At 35.2% G+C, this 22,485-nt stretch overlaps 3 protein-coding genes across 4 annotated transcripts; 2 read left to right on the top strand and 1 right to left on the bottom strand.

The window, feature by feature from the left end:
* The first annotated feature begins 464 nt into the window (after positions 1 to 464).
* LOC110410555 (uncharacterized) lies at positions 465 to 10,005 on the top strand. 2 transcript variants are annotated; one of them, XR_002444675.2, is made up of 16 exons: positions 465 to 624; positions 1,490 to 1,812; positions 1,894 to 2,022; positions 2,127 to 2,334; positions 2,950 to 3,096; positions 3,595 to 3,669; positions 3,967 to 4,038; positions 4,629 to 4,700; positions 5,138 to 5,209; positions 5,326 to 5,397; positions 6,126 to 6,197; positions 6,312 to 6,383; positions 7,032 to 7,175; positions 8,018 to 8,096; positions 8,933 to 9,079; positions 9,552 to 9,687. XR_002444675.2 is itself a non-coding variant. In XM_021420312.2 (16 exons), the coding sequence occupies exons 2-16, from the start codon at positions 1,615 to 1,617 to the stop codon at positions 9,734 to 9,736; spliced, it is 1,737 nt and encodes a 578-aa protein (XP_021275987.1). In that variant the 5' UTR covers positions 465 to 624; positions 1,490 to 1,614; the 3' UTR covers positions 9,737 to 10,005. The 2 variants fall into 2 exon arrangements, 1 of the variants encoding a protein (XP_021275987.1); XM_021420312.2 differs by having other exon boundaries at positions 8,018 to 8,089; positions 9,552 to 10,005.
* A 214-nt stretch (positions 10,006 to 10,219) lies between these two features.
* Positions 10,220 to 14,383, bottom strand: PHOX3 (Octicosapeptide/Phox/Bem1p (PB1) domain-containing protein / tetratricopeptide repeat (TPR)-containing protein). The gene is made up of 3 exons (XM_021420309.2): positions 11,550 to 14,383; positions 11,203 to 11,459; positions 10,220 to 10,742 (listed from the first exon to the last, which is right to left on the bottom strand). Exons 1-2 carry the CDS (start codon positions 13,537 to 13,539, stop codon positions 11,311 to 11,313), a joined length of 2,139 nt encoding a protein of 712 aa, XP_021275984.1. The 5' UTR covers positions 13,540 to 14,383; the 3' UTR covers positions 10,220 to 10,742; positions 11,203 to 11,310.
* Positions 14,384 to 17,423: 3,040 nt separating this feature from the next.
* On the top strand, positions 17,424 to 22,232 carry OS9 (ER lectin-like protein). The gene is made up of 8 exons (XM_021421839.2): positions 17,424 to 17,638; positions 18,691 to 18,767; positions 19,755 to 19,958; positions 20,150 to 20,221; positions 20,708 to 20,823; positions 20,984 to 21,050; positions 21,178 to 21,284; positions 21,991 to 22,232. Exons 1-8 carry the CDS (start codon positions 17,554 to 17,556, stop codon positions 22,133 to 22,135), a joined length of 873 nt encoding a protein of 290 aa, XP_021277514.1. The 5' UTR covers positions 17,424 to 17,553; the 3' UTR covers positions 22,136 to 22,232.
* Positions 22,233 to 22,485: the final 253 nt, after the last annotated feature.

The raw sequence follows: 22,485 nt of genomic DNA, 5'->3' as shown, positions 1-22,485 counted from the left end.
AATTGAGCGTGAGATAGACCCCTGTTTTCCAGACTTGAACTTGAAACAAAAGGAACTTGACTTGTATTGTTAGCCACTGGCTCAGGTCAGGCTTCAATGTTAGGTGGAATTATGTCCCTATGACACTATCTTAATATCATACTAAAACAAGCATGTACTGTTCCTTTATTTGTTTTTTTATTAAAAAAAAACAAAATATTGTATAAGATAATAATCCATCAAATACAAGCAAAGGCAAAAGCAAAAGAAGCACCGAAACGGCGGCGTCGTATTTTATATCATGACTAGAAAGGAGTAAATAATATTTTAAAAATAAAACTAAAATAGTATGTCTATCTCCCGCCGAACGGTCCTGCCGAATAAAGGAGAAAGGACGCGGACAAAGTGGACCCACCATTTCCTTATCTCATACAGCACCACCTGTCCCAATCCCTCGGCCTTTTGCCACGTGGCAACTATCGAACGGTTCAACCTCTCCCACACTCCCCTCGCTTGCTCCTCTTCTTCTCCTTGTTTCCCCCTGCTTTCTGGCTCCTTCAGTTTCAGTCTTCTCCTTTCTTTTCCATAAATGATTGCTATTTTCCACTATGATTCTGATCAGATGATGATATCTTTGTTTTTAAGGTATATATATATTTTTTTGTGTTTGAATATGATCTTTATTCGATATAGTGATCACTATTTCAAGAATCTTTTCTCGTCCTCTCCTTGTTTGATTCCTTAGAAAAAAAGTGAAAATGAAAGTCCCGATACCTTGTTCTTTGCTTTGTTTTCTAAAAACATCAGAATTAACGCTCCTTAGCTCTCTTTAAGCAGAGAGTTTTTTTTTTTTCTTTTTACAACTCGTTTTTGTTGATGGTAGAGTAGATAGGTATATATATGTGTAAAAAGCTTAGTGATCATCGTTTCATATGATATGTATTTGCATTTATTAAAGTTTTATGCTTTAATGAAGTTTATGCGTTATCCTTTATATGGGGTATTGAATATTATTTTTGTTTCTTCTTTTCTTTTTCCTTTTTGTATGTTTGTATTTTGGCTTGTTTAGGACGCAAGCCAAGAATTAGATGCTGCTTAGTCACCTAAACTCCGAATGTTTTGTTTCTGAAGCTCTGTATCCATCTGGTTTAGTGAACTTATTCTAATTAATGCTCCTGGATGAAGTATTCATTGAACTGTTCTTCGATTGATTTCAGAGCTTCTTCTAACTGATGCTTTCAAAATTCAAGGGATTTTTGGTAGAAATGAGGAAGATTGTGATTTTTGATGAATCCATGGCTCTGAATACGTTTACCAAATGAATTTTTAGGAGCCAATAAGAGTTTACGTGTTCATAATGCTCTGATGAATACTGCTACCATTGATTTATATGAGTGCTATATCATTTCAGTGATACAATGTTAGATGTGAACTTTTGTTAGCCTTTTGGTTTTTGCAATTATAGTACTCCTTAAAGAGCTAACTCTGTAAGGCTGCTACTTCTGTCCAGCTATGTTGGAGGGTGAAGCAGAGTTTAGACTTCAGACCATGTTTTATGGTTCTAAAATGGGGAGTAAATTGGTTTTTCTGGTTGCTTCATGATATTCATTGATAATCTATCAGACTAATGATCAAATGGGGGGAGTGTGTTCAAGGAAGAGAGACCAACAGGTCGTTGAAGATGGAATGCGAAGAGGGGTGTCTGGAAGGTATGGTAAAAGTAATAGTTCAAAGTGGCTTGTAACCTCTTTTTCACAGCCCATGGTAGTTCACCAGCCTGGATTGACCGTTTGCCCGTCACTCATGGAATTATGCATCGATAAAATATGCAAGGTATGTCTATTCCATTGGCATGTTTCTTAGAGGATTGTTTTTCTTTGTTTTTTCTGACATCATATGCTGTGGTTGTCACAGGACATCAACCAATATAGTTCATTTTCAATGCTGCCAAAGGATATAAGTCAACAAATTTTCAACAAGTTGGTTTTATCCCATCTTCTTACTGATGTTTCTCTTCAAAAGTTTCGAGATTGTGCTCTTGAGGTAATTTTTCTTCGAGTGGTTTAAATATGGTATACCTTTTAAATTTTTTTTTATAAGTCTTCATTGATGATGTTATTTACCAGATTTGCATCTTATGTTGACAGGATGTTTGGTTGGGTGAATATCCCGGAGTGCAGGATAGTTGGATGGATGTGATCTCTTCACAAAGGACATCATTACTTTCTGTAGATCTTTCTGGTTCTGATGTGACAGATATTGGTTTGGGTCTCCTAAAAGAGTGCTCGAGCCTCCAAGCCTTAACTTTTAATCATTGTGAAAACATTTCCGAACCTGGGCTGAAGCATATTAGCAGTAATTTTCTATTACTTTCTTTTATACCTTGGTTACCATAGGGCTGAATCTATAGTATTGTCATCTGATTCTACTGACATTGACACCAGCTTTGCTAGAGCTGATGATTGCTTCATGCTTTTGTAAGCATTGTAGGACATGATCTTGAACTGCACTGTCAAAGTTTTTGTAGCCTACAGTTAGGATGGGTGGTCAGGAGTTGTAGTTTTAGCCTTCTTTGAGATTTACGACAATGTGCAATCAACAAATGAAATCATTTGTAACCATTTGCATTTTCTGGCATTATGCTCTTGTCAACCTTGATATATTTCTTCTTTCTTTGAAACAAAAACCTAAAATAAAAAGATGGAATGATTCCTGGATAGCATGCTGGAAACTGTTAAGTATCTATTTAATGTCTTGAAAATATTGAAAAGAATTTCTATAAAACTGTGCTAACTTTCATGTTTACAGATGATTTTTTTCCATATAATCTTTATTATGATTGGTATAATCAAATCTTGTATATAGCAGCGCCTTTCTACCATTAGGATATCTGTAATAGTTCTTTGGATCAGCTCGCTGTTTGACATTGTTTCTATGCTGGTCACGGGCATTATTTCCCTTGATTGTTAGGTCTGGTGAACTTGACATCCTTGAGTTTTAAAAAGAGTGATGCTATTACTGCTGAAGGAATGCGTGCCTTTTCCAGCTTATTTAACTTGGAAAAGTTGGACCTGGAGAGGTGCACAGGGATTCACGGTGGATTTGTGCATATTAAAGGTTTGTTATAAATGAATAAATTTCCTATTGAAAATTTAGAATGCTTGTTTTCTCATGAACTGTTAAACTTGCACTGTAAATTTTCCCACTTCTGAAATGTGCAGTTTGTGAAAGTTAGCATCTTCTGAATACTATTTCATGTATCTTTTTAATTGCTGGAATAAAATTAATCTTGTTTTGCATCAACAATTTAGTAAATTATGATGACACTCTCCTGCGAACAACCTGGGGAAATGGGAATACACCTTTTTTATGTTTGTTTATCATATGTTGGGAGGGACGAGGGACAAGGCTAGCAGATAAAATAAACCATGATTCAATCTCTTTATTGCATTACAATATGACCATTATGTCTACTACATGGAGTGTTAGTCAGATTTATGAACTATCGAATTTTGAGTTGGAGTTCCTATATTAGCCAGTTAGTGCAATCTTATCCAATCTACTGTTGTTTCTTATTCTCAGAAGCCTTATCATATTGCTCATTGTCTTTTTCAGGCTTATCTAAACTTGAGTCTCTTAATATCGGATGCTGTATATGTATCACAGACTTGGACTTGAAGGCTATTTCAGGTGATTTTGACAATACATGCTGTTTTTGTTTAGGCTAATTGAAGTTGCATATATACATCAAGTAGTTTTTCCTTTTTTTTTTTTTTCTTTTTTCATGAACACAACAGTGTATCAAGCCGACATGAATGGCCATCATTGCATGCTGTCACCAGATGGTTGTGACTTTATTCACAATTATTATTGTTAATAATGAAGTGAAACTTAGCATGTTAAACTGAAAACACACCAACCTGCAGGAAGGGCAATGAATTCCAGAACTTTTGTATGGGTTCTCATTTTTTTTTTTTTAAATTTTAGGGCTTAAGAATCTGAAGGAGTTGCAAATATCGAACAGTAACATTACAGATTTTGGACTGTATTATTTGAGAGGTATTTATCTACCTGCACTTTTGCATGTTAGTATGCTAGCAGATTAAACTGTTGTCCTCTGTGCTATGTAAAAGGATAGGACTACTCTTTGTTAATATTTTATTGTTCTTGCTTTCAGTTCCTAATACATTGAATGTTACATAATTAATTCATATTAACTGTTCTATTTCTAGCTTTGTTTTCCATCATGGCAGTTTAGGAGTGAATCTTTTCTCTTTTATGTCATCATTTTTGGGATCTCCTATTAATGGCATCTTAATCCTCTTTGCTGTTGTGTCATGTTACCTGCTTAATAGAACTAATAATCTATCATCTGAATAAGAGCAGTTGACCTCAGGAATTTTAACAACTCCACCCTTCTATCAAGGAATATGTGTTAACAGTATGGTTTTTTAAACTCCCCTAAGATTCCTTTTTAAGCAAATGTTTTGTGTTCCCCCACTTCTTTGAACTCTGTTTTTTGGTGCTTTATTAGATGAATTTCATGTGGGCTAAATGCCCGTACAATTTGATGATTTGTCTTTCTTAGTTATCTTATGTAGTTTGGAAACAATTCGTTAAAAGGTGCAGTCTTGTGTTCTCCATGGCAGGCTTGCGCAAGCTTATTGTGTTGAATCTGGAGGGATGTTATGTTGCTGCTGCATGCTTGGATTCCATCTCAGGTGCATTTTCTCATTAGTAGCCTTTCCAATGATCCCTAGAATAATAGTACAATTACTAGCTGCTATATATTGACAATGGTTGTGCCTTCAAATGTAATCATACGTGATTTGTGTGGGAAATCAGTTAGTGGATGTAGTTAGGAGATTATGTGGATAAGGATAATCTCTTTATCATTATCATGTGGTAGAAGGTTAAACTTTACCATATTGCACCAAACAATGAATTGTTAACAAGTTCATGGAGTTTGGGTGAAAGTCAATACATTGAGCAATTACTGGATTTCCTGGAATTGTAATAGTGTTCATATGTTATGTGATTATCTTAGTTTTTCCTCTCTTTGAAGTGGGGATTGGGATTGGAATAGGTTAAATAATTAGATACTAGAGAAAATATATTATGTTCAGTTCATTATAAAAATTATTTATTCTTTGTGCAGGTCTTTTCGCTTTGGCATACTTAAATCTTAGTAGATGTGGCCTAACTGATGATGGATGTTACAAGTTTTCTGGTGAGTTATATTTGATATCTTTTATCCCTTTGGTGTTTTGAATCATGAAGAACATAGAACTATTGCGTGGTTGAGCATAGCTGGTAATGTTTACAGTATTTACCACTCATTTGCAGGACTTAAGAATTTGAAGGTATTGAGCCTGGCATTTAACAATATAACGGATGCATGTTTAGCACACCTAAAAGGTTCTCTCTCCCCCTTGCTACTACATTGTGGTCATTAGTTCTTATTGGGATTGGACCATTTGTGCTCTTTCCTTTCCTTGTACAACTTTCAGAGGACTGTGCAAGTTAATGAATATTACTAGGTTAGCTCATTGAATTGCTTTATATAAAATATGGCAATTGTAAAGACCTTGCTATAGTTAAAGTTAGCGGCTATTGATTTGGCCCTCAGATCTCATTCTGAAAAAAAGTTTTGATCTAATTATAATGATGATATTTGCAATCTTATGCTTTCAATTTTGACAAATATTATGCTGATGATTTGTGACCACAACATGATAGTTACTAATTGTAGAATAGAGACTGTGTGTGAGGTGACCCTTCACTTAAAAATACTGCTTTGAAAGTTCCAGTGGTGAAGCTTATAAAGTCAGAAAATGCAATGCTAACTGATTTCTGGTTTACTTACTGTACGTGATTGATTGACTATCATAGCAGATACTTGTCCTAAGATGTTTCTTGCAATCCTACAGTGAAATAGAAAACCTGTGGTCCAAGGGGTGGACAATTTACATTCTGATCCCTTATATTTTTTATGCCTACCTTTGTGTCCTCATGCTTGTGTGCTTTTCAAATAATTATTATTGATAGAATTTTAATCCTTTGGTTTGTTTTACATTTGATTCTGATGACTTGTTTGTTTGAAATGGGGATAAGTTTGTTTGATTTGGTATATCATTTCTTTGCAGGATTAACAAATTTGGAGAGCCTGAATTTAGATTCGTGTAAAATTGGCGATGAAGGCCTTGCTAATTTGACAGGTTTATGTATCATGTTCCATTTTTTCTGGTAGTTAAACTGTTATGTTTGGAGGATCTCCGTTTGCTTTGAACATTTTCTTGACTGAGTTTTTTATCTTGTGATTTTCTCTTCAGGCCTTTCACTCCTCAAAAGTCTGGAGTTGTCTGATACTGAAGTTGGAAGCAATGGGCTCCGACACCTCTCCGGTTAGTTATCAATCTCTTATCATCTTGTATCTGTGTGATATGATTAGTTTTGAACTCTTATGTTAGCTATAAACATCACAGTTTCAGTGATACTTTTTGAAACATATCTTCCACTTAGGTGCGCCTGTACCTATAACATTGTTTGCAGATTTTATCAAGATTATTTTCTTTGGAGTATCATCCTTTTTATTGAATTAACAAGTTCTATTAGTTCAGTTTTATATATACTTTGAATGGTCATTTTACCTGTATATTTTTAACTTAAATTGCTCCTTTGCTGTTGCCTTTTGTAGATGATGATTCTTTGAAGGAGAAAGGGGAAACATTTGATACGTTTAGTCATTTGTTTGTTCTGAAAGTGTATTTATGCCTTACACATTGACACTGAATGCTGGCTGAACTTATATCAATGACTAGAATTTATTACAGATATTGGGGCAATCATGAATATTTGTTATATTAATTGCTTTGCCAATGACCTGGCAAGGCAAAGCAACAAAGCTTTAATACTTTTGATCCCTGCCCTGTACTACATTGCCCTCTTTGTTAAACTATAAGTCTGTCTTGGTTTCAATATTTGTGTTCTCTGAAATATTCAGTGCATTATAATGTTAAATGCATCATGCTGACTTGGTTCTGTTTTATTAGGATTGACTCGTCTGGAGACCTTGAATCTATCATTCACTTTAGTGACTGATAGTGGTCTAAAAAGGTTGTCTGGATTGACTGCTCTTAAGTCACTTAATCTTGATGCTCGCCAAATTACAGATGCTGGACTGTCAGCTCTGACAAGTTAGTATTTTCACATATTTTTGTGTACCATTCTTCTAACTGCATGCTGCTGAGTTGGGGGCGTTCTGGTGTGCCTTTGCTTCTATTTATGGCTTGTTGAATCATAAGGTTGTATCTTTTGGCTGAAGGAAATGTCTTTTTGCTGGTCTTTTTGGAGTGAAGAAATATGGAGTCTTTTTTGCCTTGATTTTTATGTTTTACTAGCAACCACTATGAAGTGTAGGATGTCTTCCCCACACCCCCGCCCCCCCTTTTCTGTTTCCTTGCCTTAGACTGTTACAGGATAGCCAGGTTTGGAATCATAAATTTTCCTGAGTTTTCAGCTTTGAAAGTACATAATCATATAGCTCCAAAGATTTTTGAACAGATCAGGCAGGTCTGATAATTCCTAATGTACACTTCATTAACATTACTTGAAAGTAAATAAATAATAACTTAAAATTCCCATGGACCAAGTCATTCTTTTCTAGTATTAAGACGGCAAATTTCTTACATTTTTTTTCATTTATGGCTCTTGGTGTATAGTTGTGCTATTATTTGTAACCAGTTTTATAGTCTAATTCACCATTTAGGCCTAGCGTGTGCTTCTGTTGTCCTTTTTTTTTTTTTTTGTGAAAAGCCCTTCTGTTGTCCTTTAAGAATCTCATATCGATTATTGCTGCACCAAGCTATGTCTGTATTGACCAACTCATTTTTCTAAAGCTCAGTCAAAGTGGCACCAAATTGCTTATCTGTTGTCAGTTCTTTATCTCCCCTTCTCTCTCTCTCTCTGCTTTCTTCCCATCATCTAATTTTTTAACGATGTATGCGAGTCATCACATTTTTTGGTTTTGCTGTTGCAGGTTTGACTGGACTGATGCATCTGGATCTTTTTGGGGCTAGGATTTCAGATATTGGAACAAATTATTTGCGATGTATGTTGTAAGATATTGCCCTTGCTTAAGTAATTAATAATTTCAAGTTGCCTGATGATTGTGGCTATTAACCTTTGTTTTCTTAGATGCTCTAATATTTATTGTTTGAAAAACTTTATTGTTTTGGTTTGCTTCTTGCCTTAAAGATTTGATATAGTTTGGATATACATACTTGAGAAAGTTCATGAGTAACTTTGAGAAATATAAGGTCCCTTTAGTTGATCTAGTGAGGTGCATCAGTACCATAGTTATCAGAATAAGAATTTGAAATATTTATTAGCATTTAAGAAATTGCAAAGAAGATTAAGCTTACAAAGATTTTTTTTACTTTCAGTTTTGTATAATGTATTTTTATTTTTTATTTTTTTCTTTCTTTAAGAAATAATTTTTGAATCGAAAGAATGAAAGAATCACTAATTAATGTTAAAGTTAAGTTAGGCATGACTTTATAATCATTTTAAAAAGTCTTATTTAATTGATCTGGGTCAATAAAAAACCCGATGGGTCACCCGTTTTCTATTAACCTGATGGGTCAAAATAGGCTTTTCCTGGTCGAATTGCACAAACAGTCCAATTAAAGAATTGGCCCAGGTCAAGGGCTTAGTTACCAGGTCGATTGACTCGATTGTCGGGTCAGTCTGGGTATGATAACTATGATCAGTACAATCTTGCAAACTTCTACTATCATGTTTATTAAAAAGTTTCTTATGGTTTTTACCAATAGGCCTGATATTGAGTTCAGCAAAATCTCAATTTCAATGTAAACTTTTGTAAAGAATTTTGTTTTACCTGTTCTCTTTTTGTGCTAAATGGTCTTGCTTTACTTGTTTTCATGCCAAACAGGCTTCAGGAATCTCCAATCCCTTGAAATATGTGGAGGGGGTTTAACTGATGCTGGGGTGAAAAATATCAAGGATCTTGCCTCTTTAACGATATTGAACCTTTCACAAAACTGCAACCTGACAAACAAATCCTTGGAATTGATTTCAGGTATTTTATGCTTCTCATTACTGGGCTTTTACTTTTATGCTGTTGTTTAGCTTTATTCTTTCCCCTTTTTTGGCCATTGTTAGAGCTATTCTTGAATAGAGAACAAACCTTGCCATGCTTGTACAGAAAATGAGAAGGAGACATATATGAGACAGCTAGTTGTATCTCTAGTGTCAGATTATCTCATCCGGCAATAGTCCAACATGTCATTCTGCATGATCATTGATTTGCAGCATTATTGCTGCAGATATTTAACATTGTCATATGACTTGTTCGTCCAGAAATATGTCTAAACATTCAAGATGAATGGGCAGTCAGGAAATTTGGTAAATTGAGAGCTTAGTTGGAGCCTGCTAATACTGGATCCCAAATGTGAAAATAATCTAGTCCATAGCTTCCATTTGTCTTAGTGTTTTGATGAACTCACTGAGATATTCTAAACATAGATTTTCATTTTCTGGTGTAAATTCAGGATTGACAGCATTGGTGTCATTAAATGTCTCAAATTCTCACATAACTAATGACGGTTTGCCGTATTTAAAGCCTCTAAAGAATTTGCGCTCCCTATCTTTGGAGTCCTGCAAGGTAACTGCCTCTGAAATCAAGAAGCTTCAATCAACTGCTCTTCCCAATCTTATCAGCTTTAGACCAGAATAATGCTCAAGCAACTGTAACATATGCTGTAAATAGCTGCTATCAGCTGGAGATAGCTCTCTCTACAAGTCAATAAGTAAATTATGTCAAAGCGTGGAAGGCTGCCTTTCTGCTGCGGTCAGGGGAATTGTGCTAAATTATTGGACAGTCAATGTAAGGATATGGTTGTAAATATTTTTGGCTGCTGAATTTGACATTCCCTCTTTTGTTTTATAAAAACAAATAAAAAATTGTGCATAGAGTTTTTATGTTTGTTCAAACTATTTTCTGCACATTGTCTTCTATATTTTCGTTCTGGATATTCAAAATAAAAGGCAAAAGCAAGAAGGACAGGTGTTTGAACAGAAGGGCCTGGGTAATTTTTTCAGAGGCTAATCAGACAAGCCTGTCCTGGCTGTTTGTTTCAAATAACTGAAATCAATTTTAGTATAAAAAGAAATAAGAGAAGCTGAGTTGAGGGCTCCTTTCAGTGGAGCTGAAGCCAGCTTGTACAGAATAAGATTCGGTTGCAAGCATACAATCTGAAATACATGTGTGAATGTCTGATAAAATAGAAGCAAAAGCTGAAAACAAATCCCCAATCCTCAAATTACCTATAGTACAACAAGCCAATCTATGATCATCAATCCATCAGAAATATCTGTCTCCTAAAATTCTTGATAAGCATGCCTAAGCTAGAAATCAGAACTGAGAAACTTACAACTAGAAATAACAAATCAATCAGGTAGGCAATCTGTAAATTATTGCAACTAAATAATGAATTCAGCGTGTATATTCTGCTTCTTTGAGGGGGAAGCTGATGAAGGCATGAGCAGAAACCAACAAAAAAAATGGAAATCCCTGCCGCAGCTTCAAGTCGTCCCCAAACATGTAAGGATTGATTAATTGCATCTATTTTCTGGGAAAAGAAATTATAAAACCAAACGAAACTTTCAGACTACAACAGTCCCTCCTTTGATGTGAAAGTACAAGGCTGAAGCTTGATCTCAAAAGAAAATAGCAAGAAAACCTGCAGAATAGATGATACAAGATTATTCCTGGCAATGAATGCTTTAAATAAATTGTATTTTCTGACAAATAATCAGAAGTCACAGACCAGTGAAAGTTAATTGGTATTCCAAATTTAGGGCTACAACATGCAGAGAGCATGTAAACCAAAATAAAAGGAACTTCATTTAAGAGAAGCAAGAAACAAGGGGAGGTGCATGCAGTGCAGAGCTTCAACTCAAGGAAGAGCTAAAACAGTCCTCCCACCAACAAGGAAGCTAGAAAGATAAAGCAATTCAGCAAACATATTTTAAGTGAATTTGAGATTGCAGACTTCAAGGTTGAAGCTAAAACTAGAGCAAGATACTTCTTGCAATATTTTTCTGAGGGAAACCCGACTTATGCAGATTTTTGGAACATATGGTTGCAACAGATTTCATCAAACAGTCAATTGCTATTTATACTTTAAAAAATCAGCTTACCTAACTCAAATGCAGGACTATATGTACCACTTCCAAATAATATTAAGGATTTAAGCATGCCTTTTGACCACCTCTTTTTCTGGAAATCCCACTCAAACAACACGGGACTCATGCATGCTCCAATGCATGATATATTTTTGAAACTCGCCGCCGAAGTAATGGTTCTAGTCTGAATGATGGAATCTTGCTCTGCCACTTTTTGGCTTCATACATCTCATTCCATGCCTGTATTATCTCGTCAATCTTAAACCCTAAACCTGCAATGACAAACATATATGTTATGCTTCTAAGGTTTATGCAGGTGTTAGTTGCTGATACAGAGTTATGAACTTCCAACTGAATGTTACCTTCCAGTGCGTTGTTATTTGAACAGTGGTTCTTTACCATAACAGCTATATCTGTGGGAGAAGCTCCTGCACGCTCAAATTTCTCAACGGCCACCTCCAAACATTCTTGCCAGACAGGTAGCCCTAGTTTGAATTCCATAATTGATCGTTCGTAAAGGATGGTACCCCATAAAAGGTTTATCTGAGCACTCATGTTGACAGCCTGCTCTGCAGCTTCATCTGCTGATATATCTTTGAATAAACCATCCAATCCCTTTTTCTGCGACTGGGTTTGTTCCTTCTTTGATCTGGATAGTTCATGCAGGCGTTGCCCTTCTAACTCCTCACACATCTGCATGCCCCTGTCCATATTTTCCTCAGCATTGTTATAAAGGTGCAGGACCTCCTCGGAAGGCCATGTTTCCAGATCAACATTGTTGCCAATTGCATAATACCAAGAAAGTTTCGCCTGCTCAAACTGTTGTTGCCCAAGAGCTAGAAGAGCTTCATAGAAGTCTGGTTTGATTCTCAAAGCTTCTTCATATCTCTTGCCTGCTTTGCTATATTCTTCTTGTGCCCATTCATAAGTAGCTTTGATCTGCACAAGTATGGATTCTCTTGAACCATCTTCTGTGAAATACACCCTCTTCCTTGCCCTGGACATGTGAACATTTCCCCAGTTGAATAATGCTAATGCTGTCATCTCTTGGAAGTTCTCAGCTGCCCTTTCGAAAAGGTCCTGGGCCTCTTCACTCGTAACTGTGTCCTCCATGGCCTCAGAATATTCCTTCATACCAAGTTCATGAAGATTCAAGTATGCATCTGAATCAAAGCCAACATAGTTCTTGAACAGTTGAGCAAACTCAATTATCCAGTCATCAATGCAACATGAATCTTTTCCTGCTTCCATACCATTTCTGACATCCCCATTTTCAGCTGGCTTACCTTGTTTTATCTGAAGATTGTGAACCGCCTCACACTTAAATCTCTCAAAGAATGGATCCTGGTCAGGGTTGACTTCTACAATATACAGCCTCACAGAACCCTGTGATTCTGCTGATAGTTCAGCCAATCTCAATTCTTCATCACTGGTGATTGTGACTAAATCACCTTCTTCATCCTTGTATTTCATAAGAACTGCTCTTGAGCTAGGAAATCGATCATGAATAACTTCCCTTAATTGCAGAAGGCTGCAATTAAGTGGCAACTGAGCCCATCTTATATCTTGATCAAAAACCAACTTCACAATCTTCTTAGGTTCTTCTTCCATTTTACTGCTAATTTTCTCTTCTACAACCCGTTTATCCTCAGCCTTCTTTTCATCTATATTTTCATCAACCTTCTTCTCCTCAATTTGGTCCACAGCCTTGTTCTCTTCGGCTTTATTGCTTTTCTTCTTGTTCTTCTTCTTGGTTTTCTCTTTGACAATTTTTAGACTTTGTGAAGCACTTGGAGGTTCAACATATTCTGGAGGCAATTCAATCACAGTATCATTCACCCGTAACCCTTTCTTCTCAAGTGTACTTCTTACCCTTTCCGAAATTTCTAATGCCATGATATTATTTGGCTCCATGTTCAGAACTGTATGAACATCTCTGAAAGCTAATTCCAACCTATTTAAAGCCTCGTAACACCTTGCTCTCTTTAGCAGTGCTTTACTATACTTGGGTGTTACCTCTAGTGCCAAATTACACTCGTGGATTGCCCTGGGGTACTCACTCAATCCCATCTGCATATAACATGCAGCCATGTTACTCCTAAGATGGCATGCATCTATGTGATTCTTTGGAAGCAATTTGAGGGCCTTCTCATATTTCAACATTGCTCCTTCATGGTCTCTCTTCTGAAACAGTTTGTTCCCCTCTTCCTTCAATTCTTGAGACATGGCAATGAAAATTGCCGTGTCCTTGTCATAGGCTTTCGAACTACTATCTCCAACTTTGCTTTGCTTCACATTACTACCACCTGCTTGTCCTGTTTGCTTCTTATTCTTTCCATTATGCTTCCCCATTGCAAATCCAACAATTTCTAACAACAGAAAAACCAACCCAAAATACTACCACCAACTGTATAACTTGGCTCAAACTAGAAACCCCACAAACAAATCAAACGAAACACAGCAAGAAAAAAAAGATCACTACCCCCTTTGTCTAACTTCTCACACAAGTTAAAAATCCAACCCCAACGACTATGAACACAGATCCACAAACCAATTCAAATACACCAAATAAGACAAGAACTCCAAAACAAAAGCTCTTAGGCAGCTAAAACCATCAAAACCCAGAAATCTTTTCCAAACAAAACCTCCAATTTTGGGTGTCAATCTACCAAAAAAACTCCAAAAACTTAAATCTCTCCCTCTAAGCTAAAATGGGATCTCCCCTTAGCACACCAACATATACATAATATAAATCACCAGAAAATGAAAACACAAAAAGAAAAGTATCGTCTTTACCCCCTCCAAACCAGGAGTTGTCACTCCTTAACAAAGAAATAACAAATCCCAATTCAGAGAGAAACAAATCAATCCACAATCCTTCAACTTCAACTAAAAAGATAAAGACCTTCACGCAAAACCAAAAATAAAGAAGAAAACTTTTAAGGCAGGGGGCTTATCTGGGAAATGAAATCTCAAGAATGAGCTATTGAAAATTTCCTGCAAAACTCACAAAAGAGAATGTTTTTATGAGAAAATGGGATAATGTATTGTGTTGCAGAGAGAACATGGAAGAAAAGAAAACAGACCAACGTTTTCCGGTTTTTTGTTTTAATTTTATATTATCGGGTGTTGCTTTTTGTATTACGTTGTGATGTCTTTAAGATTTTCCCAGCTTAACGTAAACGCCACAAAAGGCTCCAACCAAACCAAAATCTTTCTTTACATTTCTCATATGCAAATTGCTTTATTGGTTTAAGAATATTAATCTTATTTTTGGGTTGTATTTAAATTATTTTCTTAATATGAGGAAAATACAGTGGGGTCCATTTTCCGCGGGATTCCAAATTTCTTGGGGACGTTTGATAAAAGCCAAAGGCACAGATCTGTTTGACTACTGCCACTTCCATTCGTCATTAGATTTGTCAGCTCCCTTGAATTTTTTGCTACATCCAATCCCATCGTGCCCCATAATGGCTTCCTTGAAATACTAAACATATTGATATTTTTTGGTCAACATATGAGGTTCTTTCAATTTGAAGGAGGAGGACATGAATACAATATGAGATTAAAGAATCTAAGGCAATTTGTGTTCCAGTTATATACTGTATTAATTCAAAGTAATAAAGGATCATGGGTGTTTGATCATTATTATCACCATTTAATCTCAACTTATGATGTCAATAACTTTATTTAAGTTAATAAATGTTGTAATATTGGAGTTACTTTTAATCCCAAAACTAAGTGAATCCAATGATTTATCAAGCCAAGAACATGATAACTTAGAAAGAAATTAGTCTGTGAATTAATTGTTGTCCCTCAAACAAGATATATTGAGTGGGTTGAGATTGGAAAGAGAAAAATATAGAACAAACATTGAAATCATTTGCTTTGATTATCTTTTTGGTGCTGATGCATCTTTTTCATTACCATTATACTTAAGAATAAAAGATTATCATGATTAGTATCTTTTTAATAAGAACAGTAATGATTAAGCACTTAATGTTGATATTAGAATGGCATCATCAAAGCATTCTGGTAACCATAAAAATAAATAGGGGCTGATAAACAAATACTGAATAAAAAAGAGTTAAACCAATTGATAAGAAAACACCCTGGCAATAGCCATTCATTCCTTAGTGTCGAAGGCAGGTTGGAAAGTCATGTGAAAGAAGACAATTGAGAATTCTTATAGGTCCAAATTTATTTAATGGAGATGAGTTGAATGGGAAAATTTTTGTTTCCCCCTTTTTGCAGATTATGATAAAAATATATAATTATACAATGTTGTCTGCCACGGAAAGGCTAAAAGGGGGGGCACCACTCTATCTATCCCCATGTGGTGATAAAGTAACGAACCTATGGACTATGGTGGGTCCGAAACAACTGCCAATCACACAAACAAAAAGAAAAAACTATGAGTTTTCTGCAATTGCAAGCCAAGGAGTGAGAAAAGTGCACACTGTAAAAGGCAGGGCAGCTGTTCTTGGGAACTCAGATGGAAACCTTTCCTTGGGTTTTGGTGGGTGACTTGGTTTTGGACATGTTATTGGAAAAGTTGCGAGAAAAGATTTCTACAGAAACGTGACTTTAACTACAGTTACAAGTCACCGCCCCACCCCGATGTGCTTTCACTCGGTTGACCGACCAAATTCTGACGCCTCCTAAAATTTTTTACTTGAAAATACAATTCTTTCATCTCCTCCTTGGGCTTGACCAAATGCCCTAACAAGAACAGAGAATTGTTCTTGCAATTCTTTTTACCTAATCCTTTTGGCATACATCTTAGACACTCGCGCCTTCACTTCGCATGGCAAAACCTTGGGCATATTCCTATTTTTTGTTCTTAATTAGCATCTCTCACTCTTACCTTTTCTTCAATATGCATTGTTCTTCTATTTTGGGTCAAAAGAAGATGAAAAACAGAGGACATATAGACCAAAAGGAAGTTTACAAGTCGTTTGGAAAGCAAATGCTCTGTTTAAGTGGTTAGCAACTCAATCTTTAGGGTTGTATATAAATTAAAAGGTCTTATTGATAATCTCTAGGTTTTCTCTTGAATCTGAAAGTATTTTAGAGTTACACAAAGTGCCTAGTATTCTTCTCCATTTCATCCAATATTCTCTTCATCTTTGCCATTTTCACTCTCTAACTCTTACTTTTGATCTAAGAGGATAGACCAATCAATGAACCTTATGCTTCAATGATGTTAAGTGAAAGATGCATTAGCACCAAAAGATTAATTTGTCAAAACAAGGGTTATGCTTTTTCTCTTTCTAATCTTAATCCATTACTTGAGGAAAACATTCAATGCTCAAACAAACTCCTCAAAAGTTGACACTTTCCGTATTAGTCTTTTCCTAATTAAGTGATTATTTATAAATAATCAAGCATCAAGTAATTAAAAAGGAACTTCATCTCCATGTTGCTGGCCTGGTTTCTTAATTATCCACCCAAATATTTCACTAGCAAAAAGCATGTAGTCTCAAATATGTCTAGTAAGTTTAATAATTATTGTACACTATAGAATACAAAATGTAAAAACTCAAGACCGACTCTTGGTAAATGCTAGTAAATACCCAGTACTATATCTAAGGAATCTTAATGCAAGTAATGTTTTTGTTTATGAAAATGTGCAAGTAATAATTCTATCGATAATAACAATAATTTTAAAATTGTTAATATGGTAACTTCATTAGGGAAAACAAAATTCTGTCCATAACAATGTTGATTAACTGGTCACCAAATTACTGGTTCTATCAGTAAGACGATTTGGGATCAATTCTAATTAATTATTTAAATTATAGAAATGTTAAGCATATAAAACATGACTATAAACATAGATTCCACATTAAATACATTGATTAAAACTCTTGTAAAGAAAATAAGTGAAACTAATTCACATCGTTTTGGGCATTGTCAATGTCCATTGTTACAAAAGATGCAGTCAAAAAGGAAGAAAATAATTAATCAAACTTTGTAACGAGTATTGGCTTTAATTATGGTTTGACATCAAACTAAATCAATGAAAAGATTCCCATCATTTCTCGATTGAAGACAAAGTCTCCTAGTTGAAGGGGCTGTTTTTGGGCCGTTGGTCCGAAACATGATAAATTAAATGGCCCCCTTAGGCATTGGTTAAAATTCCTCTGTGACCACTATGCGTTACGTGGCGAGATAGGATTGGGTAACGTGCATGGAGTTGTGTCATCTTCAACGTCACTGGATTCAGACTTCGACCCACCTTCTTTTTCCTCTTCTTCCGCTTTGGGTGATTTTGCTTCCTTTTTATTATTTTTATTTCTTAGCAGGGTTCGTATTTACTTAAGATTTAAACTAACCTTTTCTCAAAATAAAAGAAATAAGAATATGAGATTATTTATTAGCTTGGTAGCAGTTTTATGTATCTTGTGCAGCAATGTTTTAGCCGATCAGATTTTCCCATCTCATGTAGGTAAGTCCATACATATTTCTTTTTAATCTCAAAATTCAACTTTTTAATGTAAATTCCAGAGTTTTTTTTTTGGTCTAATTCATCTTAATTTTGTTATTTTGTATCTGGGTTTTTATTTAATTTTCTTTAATTTTTTCTTTTCATGTGTGAAACGTAGAAGAGTTGAAATATAATGTACTTGTTTCAAGGCTTCTTGTTTAGTTACAAATAGAGAGTGATTTATATGAACAGAAATAGATGACTGAGTTATTTTTGTGCTTGAGTGGTAAAATGAGCACCAAAGACAGGAAGGAGCTTCGTAGAGCTAAAGCCCTTCATAGTAAGAAAAGGGGATGTTGTGGTTTTTTATTTTCATTCAGCCGAGGGTTGTAATAAAATGGGGTGAACATTAGATATATGATTGTTCTTCAGTGGCCCGAGATTTGATGCCTACATCACTTCTCAGGGTTTTTACCTGGCAGCATGGTAAATATTTGTTATGATCTAAGTAAACAGATTTCGGCATCAAAGTGTTGTTTCCCTTTCCCCCCAATTAGAAAGAGTTTGCAATTGTATTTAGTTTTTTAATTGTGAATGCTGACTATGTTAGGCAAATGTTTTTTGCAGAGTTGCTAATAGGTTTAAGTTGACTATTGATTTGTTGAGAGAAAATTTATGCTAAGAGCTTGTGTATCTGTGGCTAATGAAAGGCTATTGGTACTTAACATACAGAACTAGAAATTTGAGAAACAAAGTAATCCAGAGACTGAATAAAATAGGAGTAGAATACACTGTCTTCTCATACAACAAGGGCCATTAGAAAGATCTATTAATCGTTATGGAGTAGTTAAGCTATGTTCAGGCCATAATAGGTGCCAATAATGCTTATTGTCTTACACAAATAAGTCTTTGTGGGTGATGTTATCATATGCAGAGTTTTCATCCAACTATATTGAAATTGATTATTGGCTGTGGTCGTTGTCTTCTGATTTTAGTATTCTAGAATATTGGTTCTACTGCTTTCAAGTTTGTCATGCTTGCTGATGCTTCTCTGATACTTTACTGATCAACAGCTGGCACATTTGGCCGGAGCACCCGTGAACCAAAATACAAGATTGAGTTCCATACAGAAGATTCCCCCTACCATCCTGTAAGTAAGCTTAGGATTTTAAGCATATGGTTGCTCTTCAGTGCTACTTTTGATAAAATCTGGATGAACACTTTGCAGTCTCTTCTTTCCTGCTTATCGCTTCATATTCGATCTTAGTTGTAGATTTCGCAATCATGTCCCTGTATTTACAATATGAGTACATCAATCTCTACCATTGATAAGGAAAGTTTCCTTTCTTGCCTCTCCTTTTCTACTAATCATTCGCTTAGGTTTATTCTTCGTGTACCATCCATATCTATCTCATTAAAAATTTCTTTAAACTTGAAAATGGAGTTTAAGTTTAGTAAGTAATGCCTTCTTAGTGCCACTGTGACCCTTTTAGGATCTTATTGCATGATGGAATTTGTATAATGAATTGGCATAGAAAACAACATTCTATATTAAGTTATAGTATCATCTGCATATTCACTGGGGCTTTGCCATTTATTCATGGCATATTAGAGAATCTTTTTCTACTACTAATTATTTTTGAGCGAGTAAAATTTGTAAATGGTGACATGTAAAAATCCTGAAACCACTGACACCTACATCTTAAAATAATCTGGAAGTTTTTAATTTTAAAGTTTTCTAAATAACATACTCTTAATATTTGCAGCTTATAGTTGTTTTTCCTACTAACCAATTCAAATACATTAGCAACATGCATCTTCTGTACATCCTCGTGATTGACTCAATATAATGATCTCATGTCCTATGTTGGAATGCTTAAGAAATTTCTTATTTTCAAATTGGAGAGAATGTGTTGAATTTATGATTAGAGTGCGGCGTGGTTCTGTTTCTCTGTGAGATGGTTATTAAGGATATAAGAATAATGAAATCTTGGCTTCTTAGTCTTGTCATAAATTTTCCCTGTGCTTGTAGCTTCAATGGGCTGGTTTTTTCTTTCATGTAAACCTATCAAGTTCCATGTGAATCTTTTCTTTTCTGGAACTTTGTTAATATTATAATGCCTGTGATATTTTGCAGGATGATGATCAGGAGTCTGTTGTTATGCCTAATAAAGATGGAAAGAATTTTTTATGTTTCTTGCCTAAGGTGGAGAAAGCTAAGACCGGAAAGCCAGTTATTCAGCAGAACACAAGCAGCATGATTGTGGAAAGTGAGAAACGGGTTAAACTGAAGACACCAGATGAACTACTGGAAGTACTGAAAGATCGATGCTTTCTCAGAGTGAGCATTTGGTTCCTACAAACTGTTTGTTTGGTGTTTCCTATATTGAATAATCTTTCTATCGTCTAAAATTAAAACATAATAAATTGAGAAAGCCTTTGTTCTTCCTTGGAATTACTTGCTGCGTATCTTGATATCTGCTTAGTCTACCATAAACATTTTGTGCTTATGTTATCAAATCTTTCATGCAGCAAGAGGGTTGGTGGTCCTACGAATTTTGCTATCAAAAGCAGTTACGGCAACTACATTTGGAAGAGGATAAGGTAGTCTTTTAAGTGAACTTAAGGTGCTTGTAGATTACATTAGACCAGGCTTTTTTCACTGGTTTGAGGGTCATGTGTCTGATGTATCCTTTAGTGATGTCGAATATCATGCTGTTCGAAATGAACTGCAGTAAAAGGTACCAAATGTATTTGATTAGCAGAACCTGTTATGGATACTCAACTGATGGTTTTGGACACTGAATATGATGTTGGCACCATCTATTTGATCTGAAGTAGTAAGTTGTATGATAGGTGGTAGTAGTAATGGTTATTAAAGCAGAAGCAGTATCTTTTGCTATCATAAAAGTAATTTTGAGGATTCCTATGTATTATCTAATACCTAATGAACGAAGTAAGACCCCAATAGCAGTTTTTATTAATTTTCTATTGGACATTTTCTTTTCATTTTGGAATTACTGGGAGTTGAAGATCTGATAGATTATACAAGCATGAAAAATAATGATATTTGTTAGATAACCATTGCAGGTGGTTCAGGAGTTTGTTTTGGGTGTATATGATGAAGAGGGCACTGCTGCATTCAACCAGAATCTCTCTGATATCTCCACGTTAAAAGATCCTCGCTCAAAAGATGCATCACAAAGGTGTGACTTCAGTATGGTTTAAAAATTTAAGTTGCACTGACTATTTGGTGTATTCAATTTATTTATTTTTCCACAAAAAGGTTTCAAGTGTGAAAAAGGTAAAAGATAATATTTAATTAAAAAGAAGGAAAAAAAATAAAAATCATATTGTCTCATACAGGTATCATGCTCATCAGTATACAAATGGAACCATATGTGATCTTACTAATCAGCCCCGAGAAACGGAGGTATGAAGCAAGAAAGTTACAGAATTTTTATATTGTTTTTAGATTTTCTTTGGAGGGAAAAAGACCTAGTTTTTTGCTTTAGATTTCTTTCTCATTTCTTTTAATGCTTTATTATTTTTATTTGCAGGTGAGATTTGTGTGCTCGGAGCCCAGGGCAATGATTAGTTCAATTACAGAGTTATCCACCTGCAAGTATGCACTTACTATTCAATGCCCCATGCTATGCAAACACCCGTGAGTCTCTCTCTCTATTCTAAGTGCTAAGATTAGAACTATGGATGCTAGTTTTTGTGTATCTGACTGTGCCTGTTGGAAAGATCAAAGATTTGCTATTCAAGTGCTGAATAGGGAAGGGTATGCAGAACAGGAGTGAATACTTCTTGTTATCTTCTTCTCAATAGATACACTGTCTAGTCACCTCAAAAAACCAAGCATTGGGCCATTAATTGAATGTTCAATGAGCAAGTGTTCTGAGATGCTACTGTGCTGGATATGTATAATGCGGGGAGAAAAGAAAACCGTCTTGAGAACATACTGTGTCACAATTTATATAACAGAAACAGAAGGGAAGAGTTTACCAGCAGCCATTAATCTTGTATCTTTTCTCATTTGGGTCAGCGACCTTTAACTTTTACCAATTGGTCATAACTGTTGATGTATACCAATTAGTCATACTAACAAACAACAACATTATTAATACAGATGAAGTGTTGACAGCTTTCAAATTGGCATCCATAATTATCTAGATAGCACATTTTGTTGCTGTTAAGGAACGCCATCTCTCTCTTGACTCGCATGGGCACATGAAACAAAAAAAAGGGGGGCAGGGGGTGCATAATGTTTCTAATGCCACCATTTAAGTTTGTATTTTCTGGTGTTTATTTATTTATTTATTGATTATAAAAAAAAAAAAAGCTGATTGCTGTACTTGATTTTGCAGATTATTCCAAGAAGAGAGACCAGTGTGGCACACTATTAACTGCAATGTGCTTCCAAAGGATTACAAGGATAGCAAGGTTGAGGATGCACATATTACTATGATCATGGACTTGGAAGATCAATCCAGTTATGATACAAGAGAATGAATGTTGTAAATCTTTATACACTTTTTGGTCATTTATACAGATAAGCCTTGTCAAAGTAAAAGTGGTGGTGCAGTATCAAATTAAAGGATTGTTAGTATCCATCTATTTCCTCCCCTTCCTTTTCAGATTACATTCTTTACTTTAAAAGATTATAATTCAAGAACTTAAAGCTCCACCATACATCTTTCATACGATTAAAATTTCGATTGGAAGAATTATCAAATAAAAAGAAAAACAGAAACAGATTGGAATTGGGATAATGCAGGCGTTTGAAACTTTCCTGCATTGAAATGCAGAACTTACAGTACTAGGGAAAACATGCTGACTAATCTCAACTCAATAGTTGCTGT

The sequence above is a fragment of the Theobroma umbraticum genome, unplaced genomic scaffold (genome assembly GCF_002168275.2).
Source record: "Theobroma umbraticum cultivar Fairchild unplaced genomic scaffold, ASM216827v3 scaffold_56.0, whole genome shotgun sequence".
In the NCBI taxonomy this organism is placed as follows: domain Eukaryota; kingdom Viridiplantae; phylum Streptophyta; class Magnoliopsida; order Malvales; family Malvaceae; genus Theobroma; species Theobroma umbraticum.
This window is presented reverse-complemented; position numbering and strand designations above follow the sequence as displayed.

Bases quoted from the DNA above. Each gene is read 5' to 3' on its own strand.
- LOC110410555 (XM_021420312.2), top strand. From the start codon at position 1,615: ATGGGGGGAGTGTGTTCAAGGAAGAGAGACCAACAGGTCGTTGAAGAT. The intron at 1,813-1,893 runs GTATGTCTATTC...TGGTTGTCACAG, and splicing joins GCATCGATAAAATATGCAAG to GACATCAACCAATATAGTTC. The intron at 7,176-8,017 runs GTTAGTATTTTC...TTGCTGTTGCAG, and splicing joins TGGACTGTCAGCTCTGACAA to GTTTGACTGGACTGATGCAT.
- PHOX3 (XM_021420309.2), bottom strand. From the start codon at position 13,539: ATGGGGAAGCATAATGGAAAGAATAAGAAGCAAACAGGACAAGCAGGT. The intron at 11,460-11,549 runs GTAACATTCAGT...TTGTCATTGCAG, and splicing joins AAATAACAACGCACTGGAAG to GTTTAGGGTTTAAGATTGAC.
- OS9 (XM_021421839.2), top strand. From the start codon at position 17,554: ATGAGATTATTTATTAGCTTGGTAGCAGTTTTATGTATCTTGTGCAGC. The intron at 17,639-18,690 runs GTAAGTCCATAC...ACTGATCAACAG, and splicing joins GATTTTCCCATCTCATGTAG to CTGGCACATTTGGCCGGAGC. The intron at 20,222-20,707 runs GTAGTCTTTTAA...TAACCATTGCAG, and splicing joins TACATTTGGAAGAGGATAAG to GTGGTTCAGGAGTTTGTTTT.